The sequence below is a fragment of the Erithacus rubecula genome (genome assembly GCF_903797595.1).
Source record: "Erithacus rubecula genome assembly, chromosome: 1".
NCBI classification, from domain to species: Eukaryota; Metazoa; Chordata; class Aves; order Passeriformes; family Muscicapidae; genus Erithacus; species Erithacus rubecula.
Genome location: NC_136658.1, coordinates 28705596 through 28723886, shown reverse-complemented (window position 1 = coordinate 28723886; position 18291 = coordinate 28705596). Strand labels below are relative to the sequence as shown.

General features: G+C 48.7%; 1 protein-coding gene across 6 annotated transcripts; it reads right to left on the bottom strand.

The window, feature by feature from the left end:
• Positions 1–938: 938 nt before the first annotated feature.
• Positions 939–17310, bottom strand: TSKU (tsukushi, small leucine rich proteoglycan). Of its 6 annotated transcripts, none has more exons than XM_079310741.1 (4): positions 16968–17310; positions 14488–14570; positions 12576–12679; positions 939–2183 (listed from the first exon to the last, which is right to left on the bottom strand). In XM_079310741.1, the coding sequence occupies exons 3-4, from the start codon at positions 12602–12604 to the stop codon at positions 1118–1120; spliced, it is 1095 nt and encodes a 364-aa protein (XP_079166867.1). In that variant the 5' UTR covers positions 12605–12679; positions 14488–14570; positions 16968–17310; the 3' UTR covers positions 939–1117. The 6 variants fall into 6 exon arrangements, with proteins under 6 accessions (XP_079166867.1, XP_079166868.1, XP_079166870.1 ...); XM_079310742.1 differs by lacking the exon at positions 16968–17310 and adding an exon at positions 14714–14918; XM_079310744.1 differs by lacking the exon at positions 12576–12679.
• Between the last annotated feature and the right edge of the window lie 981 nt (positions 17311–18291).

Here is an 18291-nt window from a genome sequence, read left to right as displayed (position 1 = left end):
TCCAAAGATCTTTTCTCTGATAAGCAAAGTGCTCCAGGGCCACAGGAATCAGTGTTAATTCTTCCCCTGGCACATTCTCAGAAGTGTTTTGGCACTGCAAGTTGCCTCACATACGCCCAGATGAGCTGCAGATGTTGTGTTCTAATGGGGAATGTCAGCCTGGAAACAACTTACTCTCATATCCTCTAGGACTGTGTCTTGGTTTGATAAGGTCATCAAGAAAGAATCCCTGTCAAAGTTTCCTTCCAAGCTTCCCCAGAAAGGAAGGAGGGATTCTTTTTTTTTTTCTTTCTTTCTTTTTTTTTCTGAGCTAGGCTACACAATCTCTTCCCTTTGCAACCTCCTTCACTGAGTCCCTGGGTGAGATGTGGCTTTTAGCAGAACCCTCTGCTTCCCTTCCTCTGCTGCACATCATCTCTGACCAATGGCTCACTGAGGTAAAAAGGCAGCAGGTTGCCAAAGCTGGGCCTAGGGTAATTAGACATGAAAAGGTGGGAAAACAAGGAGAAACTGGTGGGAAAATGTCTCAACTTAGTGTTCATTGCACATCTATGCAAATAACATGTAAAACCCAGCACATCAGGTGCACCCTGTATTCAGGTTTGTCTGGAAAAGTTTCTTCAAGACTGAAAGTGCATGACAGAAAACAGGGTGCTGCTAATGAAGGCAACATCCAGAAGGCACCTTTTGGGGAGCAGTAATTAAAAGAAGGATGATGCATGGGTTTGCAGGCAAGCAGCTGCAGAGCTGTACATTTGGTGTGTGCTCTGCAGAGATGTAGTTTCGCTCCTACAAACGTGTCTGAGGCATGAAGGGTTTGCTCCAGGCTGACTGTTCTGCTCTGGGACCTGTCCCCACATCATCCAGCACCACTGCGCTTGAGTTAATGGGAGAGTGAGGAGCTCAATGCACCAGGTCAAATCTGGAGCCTGCAGATCACGCAGGCTGAGATACGGGAGTTTATAAAATCCACAAACAATCAACTGTGGGCAAATACAAATATATAAATTATTGACAGTTTTACAAAAGGCACACTGCAGGCCATCTCAGTCCGACACCTGTACAAGTCCCATGGCCCCCCACCCTCCCTGCCCCACCCCTCTCTCCCCAGCTTTCATCATGAAACATAAGGTGCTGCTGCGACGGATCCATGGCTGTCATAGCAGCTGAGGACTTCTCTCTTGGTCAGCCCAATCTGTCGGTGGTACTGTCCTTCTTTGATAGTCTTAAGACACTGAATGTCCTTCCCTAAGGTGATGCTTTTGATGGAAGGCAGGTATTTCAGCAGAGTCTTTGGCAAGGATGATATGCCTGTCCCAGAGAGGTTGAGCTCTTGTAGAGAGTTCAGACCAAAGATAACTTCAGCAGTCAGCGACTTCAAGTTGGGATTGTTGGATAAATCCAGAACCTGGAGGGCTTGGAGTTCCTTGAAGCTATGAGGAGATAACTCTCTAAAGCCATGCAGGCCACTGAGGGATAAATGAATCAAGTCTTTCAGCCCCGTGAAATCTCCTTTCTCAACCTTAAACAGAGGGTTTCCATCAAGATTTAAATATCGGAGAGGAATGCCTTGAAGGTTTGGTACAGATGTTAGCCTGTTTCCAGAAAGATTTAAGTTCTGGATGTTGGGAATGCTCTTTTCATGGTGCCTTGTAATTGTGCTGAGCTTATTATTGGATAGATCCACATTCAGGGATTTGCCTTGACCTTTAGAAGCAAAAACGTCCATAGCTATATCCAAAAGTTTGTTATTGCTCAAATCTATGTCACTTAGAGGAGAACTGGAGAAACAGTTCTCTGGAAGGACTTCCAGGGAGTTGTGACTGAGATCCAAGGACTCCAGGTACCGAAGCCTGGAGAAGGTTGTGGAGGAAATCTTGGCAATTTTGTTGTAGCTCAGGTCGAGACTCACCAGGGTGGTGTATCCAGGGCCAGTAAGCATGGATTCATTTATTGTTTCCAGTTTGTTTGAGGATAGATCCAAGTAGGAGGTATCCAGAGGGATTGGGACAGGAACAATGTGTGAGCCTATTCCACTGCAGTCCACCTTGGTCAAGCTAAAGCTGTCAAAGAGACCAAAGGTTTCCACTTCGCAGTGGCAGCCAGGGAAGCAGGTTTTTGTGGCACCAAAACAAGGAAGGAGAAGCAGCAAATTGAACCAGGCCAGGAAATGCATTGTTCTCCTGGAAAACAAGACAACAGAAAAGCAGATTTAATTGCTGTAGAAGTTACTTTATGGAGGATGTGTAACTGTTTGCCTTATGCAGTCTTGACCTTTCTCTTTACAAAGGGAGAGATTAAGCATACCCTTAAATAGCATGGATATACCAAAGATTTTTCTCTCATGTTATGAACTCCAGTGGGAACTTAGTGGAGAAAAAAATTTGGGTCAGCAGACATTACACACATAAGCAAATTAAGAAAAAATTGGAAATGAGCTGTAGGCTGCCTTAAAGCATGATCTATCAAATATCATATCAAAAAGCTCTTGACTGGACCATGGAAGAAGCTAAGTGGCAGCTCAAACACTGAGTCATTTTACAACCTGGCGAACTTCAGCACAGAGGTCTCATGTCAGGGCATCCTGGTGAGATTTGGGATTAAGACCCTTGGCTTAAGACCCTGCATTGACATGTTGGAGAAATCATTTAGGCTGTGGGAGCCCTAGCTCCATAAAGGCCTTATGGAGAGATGAGAAACCAAAATTCAATTCAGATGTCCTCAAAACAACACCCAGGATTAACATCTGAAAAGGCAGCTCGAACAGACACCATATCTCCCTTCTCTGGACTTCAGATGCAAATTTTAGAAGTCTGGATTTTTATTAGGTGGCTAAAATCAGCCCTCCTTGGCCCTGTGGCAGCTCCTACCAGAGCAGAGGAACCAAGGCTTGTTTAGCCTTTGCTGTGGTGGGCCCAGCCCCCTGCACAGTGGATAGAGACAATTTTCTTCATATAGAGTCTTTGGGGAGTCTCTGCTAATTGCAGTAAATATTGTCTTTGATTAACAATGCCAGCAAGCAGGAGTTCTTTCTACTGCTTTGGCTTTGACCCTTCTCCCTCCAAGACATTTCTTTCTCTCCATCATCTCACATAAGAGAGGCAGAGAGCTGATCTGCACCCTCCAACTCTGCTGAACCCCTTCAGATGACATCCTAACAACTCACCCACGCTACAGTGGGCAACAACAGCAGCATGAAGGCAAGAGACAGCCAAAAGAATCTTCAGCTCTGTGTCTCTGAAGGGGTACACAGGAGCACATCAGCATCCTGCAGGTCAGCAGAGGCAGCAAGGACTGTCCCCACTGGTTCCTATTGCAGGCATGGGTGATGACTCCCCGTGCCTTACAAACAAGGTCTCCAGAAGGCCAGAAACAAAAAATCACACCAAACCAAACAAGCAGATCCATCAGCACTGGTCCTTGGCTATGCTGCTGGCCATAGACACTCATGTGCCAACTGCTCAGTTAGTAAGAAAAACACTAAAAGAAATCCCTTTAAATGAATGTTCCCATCCCCACCTCAGCCTCCCATGTCTCTTACTTTTCCCATCACTGTTTAAAAGCACTTCATTAACTTCCTTGCAGTATCATCTTTCCCACACACCCTTTGATCTGGCTGATCTTCCTCGCAGTCCTTGCACCTTCCCAACACCACTTCCCAGAAATTCACACTTCATCTCCCCTCACCCACCCCTTGCCATCAGTATCTCTCCCTTTTTAGCATGGTCTGCTTGGCCCTGCTCTCATTCCCAGGAGACTGACTGGGGACTACTTGCCAATATGCAAAAAAAAAAAGTGCAAAGGGGGAAAAATGTTGCAAAAATACCATCCTGATCACTGATGTGAGTTGTATGGCAGTGTCTCCCAGACCTCCTGCACATAGAGAGCAGAGACTGGGACTCTGGCCAAGTTGCTTGCAACTAAACCATTGCTGAAGGCCAGCTTGTGATCCTTTGTGGTTCTTTATTCCATAGAAACAACAGAAAATTGGTAAGATGAGCCCTAGCCTCAGCCCATCTCAACTGTTTCAAAGCTGATCCCCTCTGGTTCTTTGCAGACAGACATAGCTTGCTGCCTTCTGCAGTCCCTCCTAAAATAAATACTACTATTTTTATTTTTTCATGAAGCTGCATTTGGATTGCACTGAAATATTTTATTACCAAGGGAAGTTACAGCAGTGGGGAGCTCCTTGTAAACTAAAACTGCAAAACCTCAAATGTTAAATATTTCACACACAGGGAAGTACCTACATTGATATCAGCCCAGGCTACTGGTATTTCTTCTCCCAAATTCTACCCAGTGGCTATTCCCACTTGATGTCTCCATATGGAAAGGACCTCCCAACTTCTCCTTCCAAGGTGCAGCTCATTTCCTCATAGAATTGTTTTAGCTCTGGTGGGGAGCTGGCTCATACACCAGGAAATCCAATGACACACCAGTGTAAAATTTTTCTTTCTGAGCACTGCTAAAACCTTCATTGGCTCCTTTTGGGGAATCTGAACAAAAGTAAGAGGACAAAATCCAGAGCCCTAGTTTAACTGGGAACAGATTTTATTAGGGCCTGTACTGATGGGACAAGGGATAACGGTTTTAAACTAAAACAGGGGTGATTCAGACTAGACCTAAGGAAAAAGTCTTCTATGATGAAGATGGCAAAACACTGGCACATTCAAGTCAAGGCTGGATGGGGCTCTGAGCAACCTGGACTAAATCTGAGATGTTCCTGATTATTGTGAGAAGTGGACTGGGTGGCCTTAAAGGGTCTATTCCAACCCAAACTATTCTATGAATTGAGAGAAGATTGAAAACTGATGCTGGGCATTGATATGGAGCTGCTCAAGCCCTTTTGACATGGGAATTCCCCTCCTGATCAGCCTCAAAAATGATTGTCAGAAGCAGGCAGACTTTCACTGCAACATCCATCACTTCAGGCAGCAGTAAAGACAAAACATCACACAGCTGAAATGCAGTACACAAAGCTCAGCTGAAGTCTTTGCACAGCATCTATTGCCTCTTCCCTCCTCACAGCATTGCCACAAATTCTCCCTTACTGGCTCTGCAATTGCTTTGCAGATGGGATACAATCCATTAGTGCCAGTTAGAAACTCCCTCATGGAACAGCATGGAGCATCATAGGCTAACATGCCACTTGGTTAATAGCTCTGATAAAAGATGGGAGAAATAAAGTTATTGGTCATCTTCCAGTGCAAGAAAGAGACTCATCCATTGCCAGATAATTGGCAAAGAGCTTAGTCAGGTACAGGCATGTTTTATTATTGTGTGGAACAATCAATAGCTCTCTTTGAAATGGGGAAAGAAACACAGCAGGCATTTACAGTTCTGTGTACAGTGTGTATTTGAAACTGCACCAAAATGCCTTTGGATTGCTGCCCACAAGCTGCTATGTTGATAAAGGCAGGAAGCCAAGGTATCCCCTTGTAAAAGGAAGAGGAGTTATCCTCTTGCAGCACTGGGGAGTTTCACCTAGGGAAACACCACGGAAGAAACCACCAGCAACATCACTTAGGACAGTGAGGAGAAAGTCACCAGGAGAAAGCAGCCCACCCTGGGGCTGGATTAGACATGTCCTCTCCTTTTCTATGGCTACTGAGGTATGGAGAGATCCCAGTGATAAGTTTTGGGCATCTGGCAGCTCTAGGGGTCTTTTTATGCCCTCTGATGGCAATGGGAGCTGCTGGGGGTGCAATATCTTCACCCACATTTCAGGTGCCTGCAGGGCTCTGGTCTTTATATCTTGCTGATCTTTCTGCACAACAACTATTCTGAGAGCCTGAGGAGAGCCCGTGGTGGATATTGGAGCCAGTGTTGAACCAAGCTCCTAGCAGGATGCCAGCCTTCTCCTCAGATCCCACATCTCTCATTTAGCCTGTGGATCCCTTACACCTTCTCCCTGCTATGCTCATCCATTGCAATGCTGTATGCAGACTCACACACAAAACTCACACTGAGATTTCCCAGCCAAAAAGCCCCCAGCATTAAAAGCAGATTGCAGAGGAATGCTAAGCCTCAGGTGATGGTCAGGCAGTGAGCTGGGAGAGAGGAAAAAGCTGGGAAAGGCTTTGTTATGGTGCTGTTACAAACCCATGCTTCTCACTGCACTTGATTTCTTCCTTCTACTCTCCCTAAAGACTTTTCTCATTAGGGAGATCAGCTGACACATCCCTCCCTGGATGAAAGCCCATTGCCTGGGGACTGGTCCCCCTCTCTGGGAATGCAGATATTAAGAGGATGCTACCTTGGCTACCTCCAGTTGCCCTGGCAACCACCAAGCTGGAATTCCCCACAGCAAAAATCAATGACTAATTAAAGAAATAATGCAAGGGGAGGTGTTTTAAAGTTTGCTGTTTGATGGAGTCAGGAATCAGCTGCCCCATTCTTCATTCCCTCAGCCTCCCTCAACATGCCTCTGAACAAAGCATTGCCTGAAGTGCAGCTGGGCTGCAGCTAAAGGCCCAAATTGACCCAATAAAGCTTGAGGCACATGGGTAAGAAGTCTGAAAAAACCCCAAAACACCAGGTTGTCTCTACTTTGTGGGATGAAGAGAAATAAATTCGTCCAGAGGGGCATGAAAGCAACCTATGACCATACACATGCCTGGAGATGTCCCTCTCTCCCTTATCCATGATGGAGACTAGGGAGGATGCCCAGTCTCCCTGCTCTCCACCCCATTCTTGGCTGCATCTTCCAAAGCCTAGTCCCTCCCAAAAACCAGGTGCACTTGGATGGACCAAGTTTGGCCCACTGATCCAACAAAAAACCCTCTGATCTTCCTCTATCCCCTTTTTTTGGGTCAGGTTTCCAACAAATTCAGCCGACCATCCACAGGGTTACCAGCTCTCACACAGGAGTGGGAAAAACAGAATCTGTCTTTTCTACAGCACCCCACAACTAGACCAGATCAGATATGACATGAATCTGTAAGGCATGGTGGACAGATCCTGGTAATTTCCACATTTCTTGCCAATATTAGTTCTGGATTAACAGTGAACAGAGCAAATTTGAAAGAAAAAAGGCAAAAAGGAAGAGCTGAAGTCACTCTGTCCTGAATACAGTTGTCATTCTAGCAAAGGACAGAAGAGTTAGATTAGCAACAGTATTTCAGGAGGAAAATTTTGGGATTGTCTTCTGCCTCTTCTATCAGCCTAGTAAAGAAATAAACAAATCTTTATAGCAAAGCTCACCAGCCCCACTTGGCTGCCTGCACTAATTGGGGTCAGGGGAAAACGAATGTTATTGGAAAGTGAAACAAGTGCATAGGCTAAGATAGAGGCCATAAATCCTCCAGACTGAAGGGAAAAAAAAAAAAAAAAAAAAAAAGTTGGCTCTTATTCTTTTTAAATATCATGAAGACTAAGTGACAGCTGGGACAGAAGCTCCAGAATGCTCCAGAGTTGCTTTTCTACAACAAAATTGCATAAGAGACCTTTCCCCCCTTCTCCACCCGTTAATTATTCTGTAAAATTAGAATAATTACTGACTAAAGTGCAGCACCAGCAGCAGCTGCCCTTCTCCAGCGTGGACTCTCCCGGCTGAGCCCGAGTGACGCCACAGATGCAATCGTGGTTCTCCTGATCCCAGATGCCAATTTGGGCAGGCAGCAGAGCTAGCTCCAACCAGCCTGCAGCCAGAAACTATCAAACCCTTGCTGCAGACACACACCCTCCCACAGTAAAGAGTCTGCTGCTGACAAGGTTACTCTTTTTTTTGTTGTTGGTTGTTTTTTTTGTGTGTGTGAATCTATTGAAAGTAAAGGTCACTCAGGCTTTTGCTTTGCCTGCTTTAGACTGGCTCTTCCTGAAGAAGCACTCCCTACACAAATGCTGCAAAGAGCTCTTGATAAATATTATTAAACCTCACCAAAAATGTTGGTGTAAATGGGAATAGTGTTTTCTGACCTGCTTGCTCCATTTTGTTGTTTGCTGGTTTGGGTGACACTTTGCAAACAGTCCTGGTTTTGTACTTGGTGTTTAAGATTTCTGAGGTTTAGGGTGAGGAGAGCTAATGGGAATCCAAGAGGTGTCTGTTTTTATGTTCAATCCTGAATTTGTTAGGTGGGTTTGAAAGAGTTCAGTGGAGTTACCCTAGGTGTAACTCTCTCAGCAGGATGAGAATCAGTCCCTTGGCTCTTCCAAATTGCACTTGATTTCATGGAGGTCTCTATCAGGAGACACTGCACAAGTCACTTTTAGGGGATAAGTTATCACCCTTCACACTGCTAGTTTAATTGGTGGGACTTGCAAAGCTGCATGGAACAACAAAACTATCTCAAATTTTCCAATAGAATATAAAGACAGGGATTTGCAACCTAATTTCCCTCACCAGTGCATGCAAGCATTAGGATGAGGGAAAGCTCAGCCACTGGGGTGGTGACTTTAGCCCTTATGGTTTAATGTAAAGAGAGACACCAAGGGCTTGAGCAGGAGTGAAAAGACATCCTGAAGGTGCCTGAACACTTTTGCTCCATGTTCCTGCTCCCTGGGGAAAATCAGAATGAAATGCAAGAAATCAAAAAAGATAAAAAGGAAAGATTTTGCTAAGAATTCCTTTATGCTTTAATTATTTTGCCTGGCAAGATCGTGGAGCAGATCCTCATGGAAACTTTGCTAAGGCACATGGAAATAAGGAGGTGGTTGGTGGCAGCCAACATGACTGCACTAAGGACACATCCTGCTGGATTTCATGGCTTTCTATGGCACAGTTACAGTGTTGGTGGATGAGGGAAGAGCAACTGACATTATCTACCTGGACTCATGCAAAGCATTTGACACTGATCCACACAACATCCTAATCTCTACAGAGAAACGTGGATTTGATGGCTGGATGACTCAGGGGGTAAAGAATTGGCTGGACAGTTGCACTCAAAGACAGTTCACTCAAAGTCAACATCTTGATGTTCAAGTGGAAACCAGTGAGGAGTGGAGAAACTGCACAAAGAGACAAGATGCTACTTCCTGATCTGGACAAGAGCCCTGCTGCTCTGCATCAGGCTGTCTTTGCAAGACTTGAATCTCACCAAACCCCATGGAATAAAGGTTGTGGACAGCCAGAAGGGGAAAAGAACTAAAACAAGATACCATTCCACATTTTTCCATCTTGGTTATTTCCATTTGCTTTTCTCCTCTCTGGATGGAAATTTCTGAGCCAAAACTGCAATGACTTTCCAGCATCCAACCACATTCTCCATCCTTCAGGGAGATTTTTGTGGATGTTACAGGGGATAGGATACGTAAGATTAGCAAAGGCAAAGCTAAATTAAGCATCAAAAGCATTTCAGAATCCCAAAGGCAAAGCCAAGTAACCCCTCAACCCACCACAGGGGCTGCAGAGAAGATGTGTGGGATTGATCTACAGAGAGCCCAGCACCTCCAAACCCTACAGCTCCACACTGTGGATCTGTTTCCAAATATAGAATCACGTAGGTTTGGAAAGACCTTGAATATCATTGAATCCAGCTGTTAGCCCAGCACTGCCAAACCCACCACTAAAATATGTCCCTAAGTGCCACATCTGCACATCTTTTAAATAACTCTAGGGATGGTGACTCAAACACTTCCCTGGGCAGCCTGTTCCAGTGCTTGACAACCCTTCTGGTGAAGAAATTTTTCCTAGTTTGCAATATAAACATCCCCTAGTGCAACTTGAAGCTGTTTTGTCTCGTCCTGTTGCTTGTTTCTTGGGAAAAGGCACTGAAATGCATGCTTGGCTGAAAGTCTCTGCTCTATTTTTTTAAATGAAAAAAGAAAATCCTTCATTTAATAATGAAATGGAAAGGCCTATTAAAATAAACTTTGTTACAACTGTTAATGTCACAATTCCCATCTGCTTTGCAAGAGACCACAGATAATTTATCAACCTAGTGCTTAAACAGCTAGTAGTTTATTCCACTTGTGCAATCTTGCCCCTTGGGCATCCCTCATTCCCCCTGGAGGAGGAAATCAAGGTGCAGGATGGTGTATTTTGGGATCTGACAAAAGGCAAACATGTGCAGGCAGGTCTACCAACTCATACAGTAACTTCCAGCTCATTTACATCCATGGCTGAATTTCTGCCACACTAAAAGCTTCATGCCTTGAAAAGATGCATTTTGTGAGGGAAGAGCAGCCCAACTATGGGCAATTTTTCCACAAGTGGGAAAATGTTGGTGCTGCATCCAGCACAGGAAAATTAAGAATTAAATCACTGTGGCATCGGGATTTGCACAAAATTCCCGCTTCTCTGCTCAGCCCAGAAAGCTGTCAGCTTAATAGCAGTTTATTTCCAGGTGGAGGAATTAGTCTCCTGTGGCTTTTGAAAGCAATTTTGCTCTCCAGTCACAAGTCAAGCTGTGCTTGTGCCCAGAGGGGGCATTCCCAAAAGGAAATTGCTTGCCAGGCCTCCTGAGTGTCTGGGGGCAGGGGAAGGCAGGTGTTGGAGTGGTGCAGCACCAGGAGGGACTCCCAGGGTTTGCTGGGAGCAGACAGGATGCAAGCATCCCAGCCCCACCATTGCCTCCAAGCTATTCCAGCTAAAGAACCACTCAAACTGGGAGCTTTGGCAGCCTCAGCTGGTTCCCAGCAGCCTGGGATGCATGGAATCAGTCAAACAGGTGCCTGCAAGGGATTTAAGAGCTCAGGACCTTTTCCTGCTCTGGAATCACCTCCAGCAGGACCCCTAACAACTACTATTTCTCATTCTCCCTGCTCTGTTTGTTAGCTGTGAGCATTGCCAGGAGCAGGAGGCCTCACTATCCTGGCACTCACTGAGTATAAGAGAGACTCCATCTCTGCCAGGAACACAAATATTTTCCTAACGATCTCTAACTCAGCCCGAATAGAATTTTTATCATAGCGACAAGTCCCAGAATGGGAGGTCTCCGTTATTTTGGCACTAACTTAGGAACAGACCAGCCCTTCAACATAGTGCTCCATAGCCAAAGCAGGGGTTTACACACAGTTTTCTGCCAGTCCTAGTGCATTTTGCTGTAGAAAGACCTGGTGAAGCTGCCTGCCCCATCACCTCCAGTGCCCAGAACTCCCTGTGAGGCACAAAGGGAAGCTGCGAGTACCCAGGCTTTTCCCAAATTGCTGCTGTAACATTGAGAGGGTCAAACCCTCCTTCTCTCTCAACTAGTGAATTATTGAAAGCAAAAATGATCCCAGCAAGCTTCTTCTGGAGCCTCAGCCCTTGGCAAAGCACACCTGACAGCCAACCCCAGACAGTTCCTGCACTGGCTCCTGCTATGATGATACTTTTTCATTGCACTCCAGCTCCCAGAGACATGATATAATTCCAGAGGAATGCACTCCAGGATGAACACCATATGCCAGAGAGGAATGTTAAGAGGTGCAGCATGGGGAGAGGAAACATCCTACCCACAAGGGATTCTTCTTGGTTTTAGCTGTTAGAAGAGCTGATCAGCCACGTCTCTGTGCCCAGCTGGGGAATATCACATGCCATGCACATCCCTGGGATGGCATGTACCAAGGACCCACCAGCAGCTCTCTGGGCAACGAGGGAAAGGTGTGATGCCTATGGATGTACCCCACATCCCTGAACTGGATTGCTTCCAGCCACCCCAGAGGGCTGGCCTGAGCTGCAGAGAGACCATGCTGCGTGGACATGGATGGGCTCCCCCAGAGATGAGCTAGGCAGGGGGAAGGAAACAAGAGAGAGGAGGGAGGAGAAGGTGCTACACCCCAGGGTGATGCCTCTGCTCTTCCTGGTGAGATACATCCCACCAAGAGGAAATAACTCATCACAGCCTAATCATCCTGTATCTCTAATGGCTTTCCAGCTCTTTCTCCTTGAATCATAGAGTCATTAAGGCTGGAAAAGACCTCTAAGAGAATTGAATCCATTACAGCAGAAGTGGCTGCAGATCAGGTCCAAGTACTGCCTCCAACAGTCAGCACTGGAAAAAGTCATGAGGAAGCAGAGGGAAAGAAATTCAACCTGGCTGGGCAACGCCTTCAGCCCTGGCAGAAGGATTTTGAGAGGACCCCATGCAGCTCTAGCTCTCTGAAAGGCAGCAGCTGCCAATTTTCTCCTAACAGCCCTGCAGGGCTGCTGACTTCAGTGAGGAAGGGCAACACCAGGAGACTGGGAGTTAAGCTAGGTGCCCCTTGGCATTGCTCCAGCTGGCCCAGGGATTCTTTGTGGGCTTTTTGTTTATTTTTGTGGTTGGTTTTTTTATCCATGCACAATAATCTCCGGGCCCCTTTGCTGTCTGTGGCTCTCAGCGTGCAGCTGCAGACCCTCCACTGAGGAGATAAAAAATACAATCCTGACCATTATTGTTGCAAACAGCACAGCTGGAGGCTCCCATCTCATTCCCCTCCTGGTCTTTCTTTGCCCCTCCTCTCCAATAATTCTTGCATCGTGATGCTGCAAACAATGAACGCCAGTGAAACTGCTTGGTAGAGCATCAGCTGGGGCTTCAGGAGCTGCCCCCACCCCAGTGAAGCAGGTGGGACATTTACTGGACCCCCAGAAAGTTTGGGAAGGGGGGATTTGAGGAGGGGAAGGAGTGTAGGTAGAGCTGATAAAGGGTTTACTGGGAGTGTGTCATCCTCACCATGATTCCCACTGCAGATGATGCTTCATTGCCCCCGTGATGTGCAGTATCTCCTCAGCTCTTTTCCTCCCCTCCTTGGCCTGGGATTCTCCAGTCCCTCTTGGCTGGTGGAGGATTTTGGAGAAGGACCATCTGAAGTGGGTTGGGAGAGCCATTTCCCCAGCAGGACCAATTTCTCACCACCAATGCTACTCTGAATCCCCATTACAGTGCCTCAGTTTCTCTCCTGACACTTTAAGGATGACTAGCACTGAGAATTGTTCACTCCTGTGTGGGGATGGGGGTACCATCCCCAGGTTGAATTCCCACCAGTTTAACTGGGAAGGGAGCACAAGGCCTGTGGGTCTCACCCCACACAAGCTCCCAGCCAACACTGCACTGACACAATCAGTCCAGCCAAATATTATCACTGTCCTTGGGCACCGTGTCCAGCTCTTGCCTTGCTGGACACTCTAGGATCAGCAGCCCTGCTTTGCCCTCTGCAAAATGGGCAGCCAAGCCAGGGGAGAGGGAAGGGGATGGATGAGACTGGCTAGCTTCAGTTACCCCATGATCCTGTAATTCTTTGAATTGGAGATAGCTTGTAGGAGATTGCACTACTTTGGTCCTAGACAGATGCAAACTGAATTGTTGCAGTAGGATTGAAGTGCTTTGCAAAAAGGATCTCACCATGCCAGCTGCTACAGATATATTGTTCTCAAGGATGGGAGGAAAACAGGCACTTTTGGGGCCAGGGACATGTCCTGTGCCACTTGGAGACAGGTGGCACAAGCCCCATGCACATGTGTCACCTCACCTCAGACATGATGGGGTTGAGGAATCACATTTGGTTTGTCCCATCAGTCACAACAGGAGTTTGAGTCTCAATTTTTCCTGAGAAGGATTATCTTATTCAAAGTTTAAAAAAAAAAAAAAAAATCCTTGAAAAAACAGTGTCCATCCCTGAAAGTGTTCAAGGCCAGGTTGGACAGGGCTTTGAATGAGCTGATCTAGTGGAAAGTGTCCCTAGACATAGCCGCTGTGTTGAAACTGGATGATCTTTAAGGTCCAGCCCAAACTATTTCGTGATTTCTCTCCCCACCCCTGGGTTTGAGCTGCTGGCAAGAATCAGGGGAAAGGAGAGGAGTCACCATCACAGAGACACAGACTGCAAAAAAAGAATGAGGAAGGGAGAAACGGGAAGGAAAATAAACTCCACAGACACTGGCATTCAGACATTACACACAGCACATGGCTCTCTGTCTGCTAGGGTGAAGATAAAGTGCTTTTTTCCAGTTTGCTGCTGTTCTGACAGGAGATTTCCAGCTTGGTTAATGCAACTCAGGAATGTCCCATGCTAAGGCAGCCAGGATGGTTTCATCTTTTGCAGTGTCTGCAAGTAGACTGGAAGGCTGGGGTGATTCCCAGAGCACATATTTCCTTCCCCCCCTGCTGCACACCATGAATACGATAGAAACTCCCAGGAATTAAAAAAAAAAAAAAAAAAAAAAAAAAAAAAATTACAATAAAAATTAAAACCTCAAGATTTCCTTGTAATGAATGGCTGAGCCCTTCATACATTTGCCTCAGTAGGTCCAGGTGCCAAGTTTTGAGACAAGAAACAGCTTGCTCAAGCCAGCCTTTATCTCTTCCCAGCCCTCAACATCTCGGTGTTGGGAAGTTTCTTTTGATAGCCTGCCAAGGTGGCCGGTGCTGCAGCTACTATGCAGAGCCCGGGGGTGCTGGGGGTCAGGGGGGCTGCTGGACAAGGATGCCTTGTCTCATCCCATCCTCCAGACTCTGCTTCTCCCCACCAGCCAGCTAACAAAAGAGGAGAAGGAGGAGGAGGAAGGAGGAGAGACTGAAAGAGGATAAAAAAAAAGCAGTTAGGGATGGAGGGAAAACTCTAAACCTCCGGAAGACGGTGGCTCACCTTTTATTCCCAGCTTGGTCTCTCCCAGGGGTGACACGCACTGCTGCTCACTGTGTGGCTGGGGGAGCACTGGATGCTTTTCCCTATACAAAACAGAAAATCCACAAAAAACCCTATAAACTTCTGCATTTTTTTTTCCCTTTTCAGCCAATTTCCTCTCATCCATTCAACGCTGATTTATTCCTTGAACTAAGTTGTAAATAACAGGGGCGCAGGAAACCCTCACCCCAACTCTGCAGCCTTTCCTGCACTCCTGTCATCAGAAATTAATGTCCCCTGGGATGTCTGTCACGTCCTCGTTCCCTCCGGGCATTTTGTTATTGCTCCCCACTGCCTCTGACAGCAGCTGCTCGAATTCATTCACAAGCCAGCAGCGTCCGCCCTGCCCCAGGATGCGGGCAGGGAAAATGCGGAGCCCCAGCCGAGCCGCGCTCACCCGCGCACCCGCCGCCTCTGGAGCAGAGCAGGGCAGCTCCTCGCCGGCCCATTTATAACCCGCGTGTGAGCAGGCACCTCCCACGGCCTCTCCGGGACAGGGGCTGGGCTGGCTCCCGTCCCATCCGACCCGCGGGAGCCGTGCCCCGCCAGGGATGGCACACACCGACCCGCTCTGCCTGCCCCCGCCTGGCTGCCGGCAGCGAGCCCCGGCCAAGCTCAGCCTGCAAATCCTCCCAGCGACCTGCCAGCTTCCTCACTCCGCTCCTTTCGGCACCTAGCACATCCAGCGTGCCTCTTATTCCCGGGAGCTCGGCGAGATGGTCCAGCGCTGCCTTTCCTGGCGCCTCTCGTCCCGGTGCTCGCCCTGCTCGTCGCCGCTGCCGGCAATCAATGCGATATTTCAGCGCTGCACCGCGATCGGCACCGGCCGCTCTCCGCAGAGCAATGGCACAGTGTCCGCACACACAAGTTTCCCACTGTAACTCCAGTGAATGCTGGTATTCAGGCGGACGGCAGCTGATTTATCACGGCAGGCACACGGGGAAGGAAGGCTTTCCCTTCGGGAGAGCGGGGGCTGCTCGTCCCGCTGCCGCGGCGAGCGCGGCGAGCTCGGCAGGGTTCGCTGTGCTTTCCTTAGAGCCGTGCTCCAACGTCTTCGCCGACACGGAATTGCTGTTCATGGAATTGCTGGCTAGCCTCGGCTAGCGGGGGTGATGCCACTTCCCCGCGACAAAAGCCACCAGCTCCATCCCCCAGCCTTCCCAAATCCCAGGCAGGAGGAGGAAAGTTGACAGACCCTTTTGTTTCCAGAGAGCCTGGCACGTGTTGTGGTTTACTGAGCTAATAAATCTGCCGTGGGCTGCGCCTTTTAATGACTGCAGCATTAATAACAAGTTTCCTGGGAGCTGCTTAAAAGTTTACAGGGTGTGTGCACTGTCAGGGGAACCCCGGGCTTTCTGACCTCCTGCTTCAGAAGTCACCCCCAGCAGCTTCTTTCATTCTTTTTTTTTTTTTTCTTTTTTCTTTTTTTTTTTTTTTCCGTTCTTTTTTTTTTTTTTCTTTTTCAATGAAAGAACGAATAAATCTTACTCGGCTTCCTCTCCCCCCTTCCCAAACACACCTTCCCCATCAGCTTAATCCACTTATAGATGGGAAATTCCCAGGCAGGAATGCCTTTGCCATGCCTTTATCAATGCAGCCCGGGGGGAAAGGACTCCCCCTCTGCACCTTCCACCTTCTTCACCCCATCCAGCCGACCCCTCTAAGCTTTCCTTTCCTTCTTCTTACCTTTAGTAAGCGGCTATGCCCTGCGAGCCTCCCAGCACCAGAAACCCACCAAAAAGCTTCTCTTCGCTGCCGAGATTTGAGGGGAGGGCCCGCAGCGGAGGAGGAGGAGGAGGAGGAGGAGAAGGGAGAGGAGGGGAGACAGGGAGCCCTGTGTGAAATCAAAGCCCCGAAGCCGGGCACGGGAGGCGGCGCGGAGCCTCCAGCTGCTGCTCGGATTACTCTGCAGCCGTGGCGATCCCGAGACCTCTACAAACCACCATTCCACTGGGGGAAGGAGAAGAGAAGGGATTCCAGCTGGAGACGCTTCATCCCGGGAGGGGACCCGGGCTGAGGGCTCGTACACACCCACCGCATCTCAGAGTTCCCCCTCTGGAAAAACCAGATGTGGGGAAAAAAAAGTAGTTTACCTCCAACCTAGACCTCTGTCCTTCCCCCTACCCTGCACCCCCGGCCGCTGAACCTCCTCGCGGAGTCAAAACTCGTCCCACCATAAAAGTTTTGGCACTCTGAGGCTGGGAGAGCTCCGCAGCAGGGACCCCGGGACTGGCCCTGCGCATCCCGGGGAGGGGCGGGCAAGGAGGGCTCAGCCCATGGCGGTACAGCTCCCCCCTCCCCAAAAATGAGCCCCAGGGTTCTGCACCCCCGGCGAAGCTGGGAGGGGGGCGCAGAGAGGGCGTGTAGGGGCCAGGGAGGGGATGGAGGGCGCAAGGAAGGGGTGGGGGTCAGGAGGGGATGGGGCAGAGGGAGGGACCCACCGGAGCCGGGGTCGGTTCCCACGGCGGGAGCGGGAGCGGGAGCGGGAGCGGGAGCGGGAGCGGGAGCGGGAGCCGGCACAGGAACGGGAGCCGGCAGCAGCAGCAGGGCTTCTGGCCGGCTGTCCCCTTCTTCTCTCCTCCTTCTCCCTCCTCCTCCTCCCCGTGCAAGGCGTGCAGCTGGCCGGGCAAGCTGGCTGCCCCCTTCCCGGCAGGAGGAGGGAGGAGGGAGCTCAACAGATGGCTGCACACAAGGGAACATCTGGGAGGAGGAGGAGGAGGAGGAGAAGGAGGAGGAGGAAGGAGGCAGGACTTGCGCTAGACTGTGCCACTCCTGAGCTGGCGGACCCCCCTTAACAGGGGAAAAGGCGGGGGGAGGTGTCGAGCCGGCTTTGCACACACACACAGTCCCCCTTCCTGCTGCTTTGCATCCCCCCTGGCTAAAATTCCTTGTCTTTCCTTTGCTTTCTTGGGGATCACACCGGAGCTGCCCTTTCAGCACAACCTTGTGCTTGGGCTGCATTTGCAGACGTGAGTTCTATTCCTGAACACTGCCTTCGTTCAGTTTTCCAGGCGTTTAGTGCCAAAGTCAGCTCCAGCACCCCGGGGTGCAGGTGGGACGAGGCAGCACCAACATTTGAGCAATGCCAGCAGGCAGGAGCCTGGGGCTTACAAACTGTATGGTGCAACCCTTGAAATAGAACAAGGGGGGAAAAAAGACAAACCGAAAAAAAACAGATATTAATCCACAGTGTGGGTAACAGAGAGTCTGAACCCCATCACTGGAGGATAGGCAGTGCCTGGGGCTGTGAATGAGCAGCCCTGTATCAGAATTTCTTGTCTATTAGATGTGGTGTCCCAGTGGTGGCTTTAGTCAAGGTGGTGGTACTGGAAAGAGAATCAGAAGTCACAGGTTGACAGAATATTCTGAGCTGGCAGGAACTCCCAACAAAGTCCAGCTCTAAGGTGAAATGCCCATACAGGGACTGAACCCACAACCTTGGCATTTGAGCACCAGCCTCAAAAAAAACCCCCAAACTCCACTGAACTTATCTCAGGGTGTCAATTGCCTCATGTCATGGTGCCATGACATTGGCAAAGGCAAAAGGGACTGCAAGGGTCCATGGGTCACAGAAGACCCATGTCCTGTGGCTAGCTGCAGCTTCTTATGTCCAGCATCTTGCACCCCTTGTGTATTACTGGCCTGTGCCAGGTCTCAAGATGTGTGGTTGCTTAAAAAAGTTTAAGAAGTAAAATCAGGCTTCCTGTTGATTGCTTTTAGTAGCACCAAAACACCCTGCTTGCCCCATATTGATGATCAGGGCTT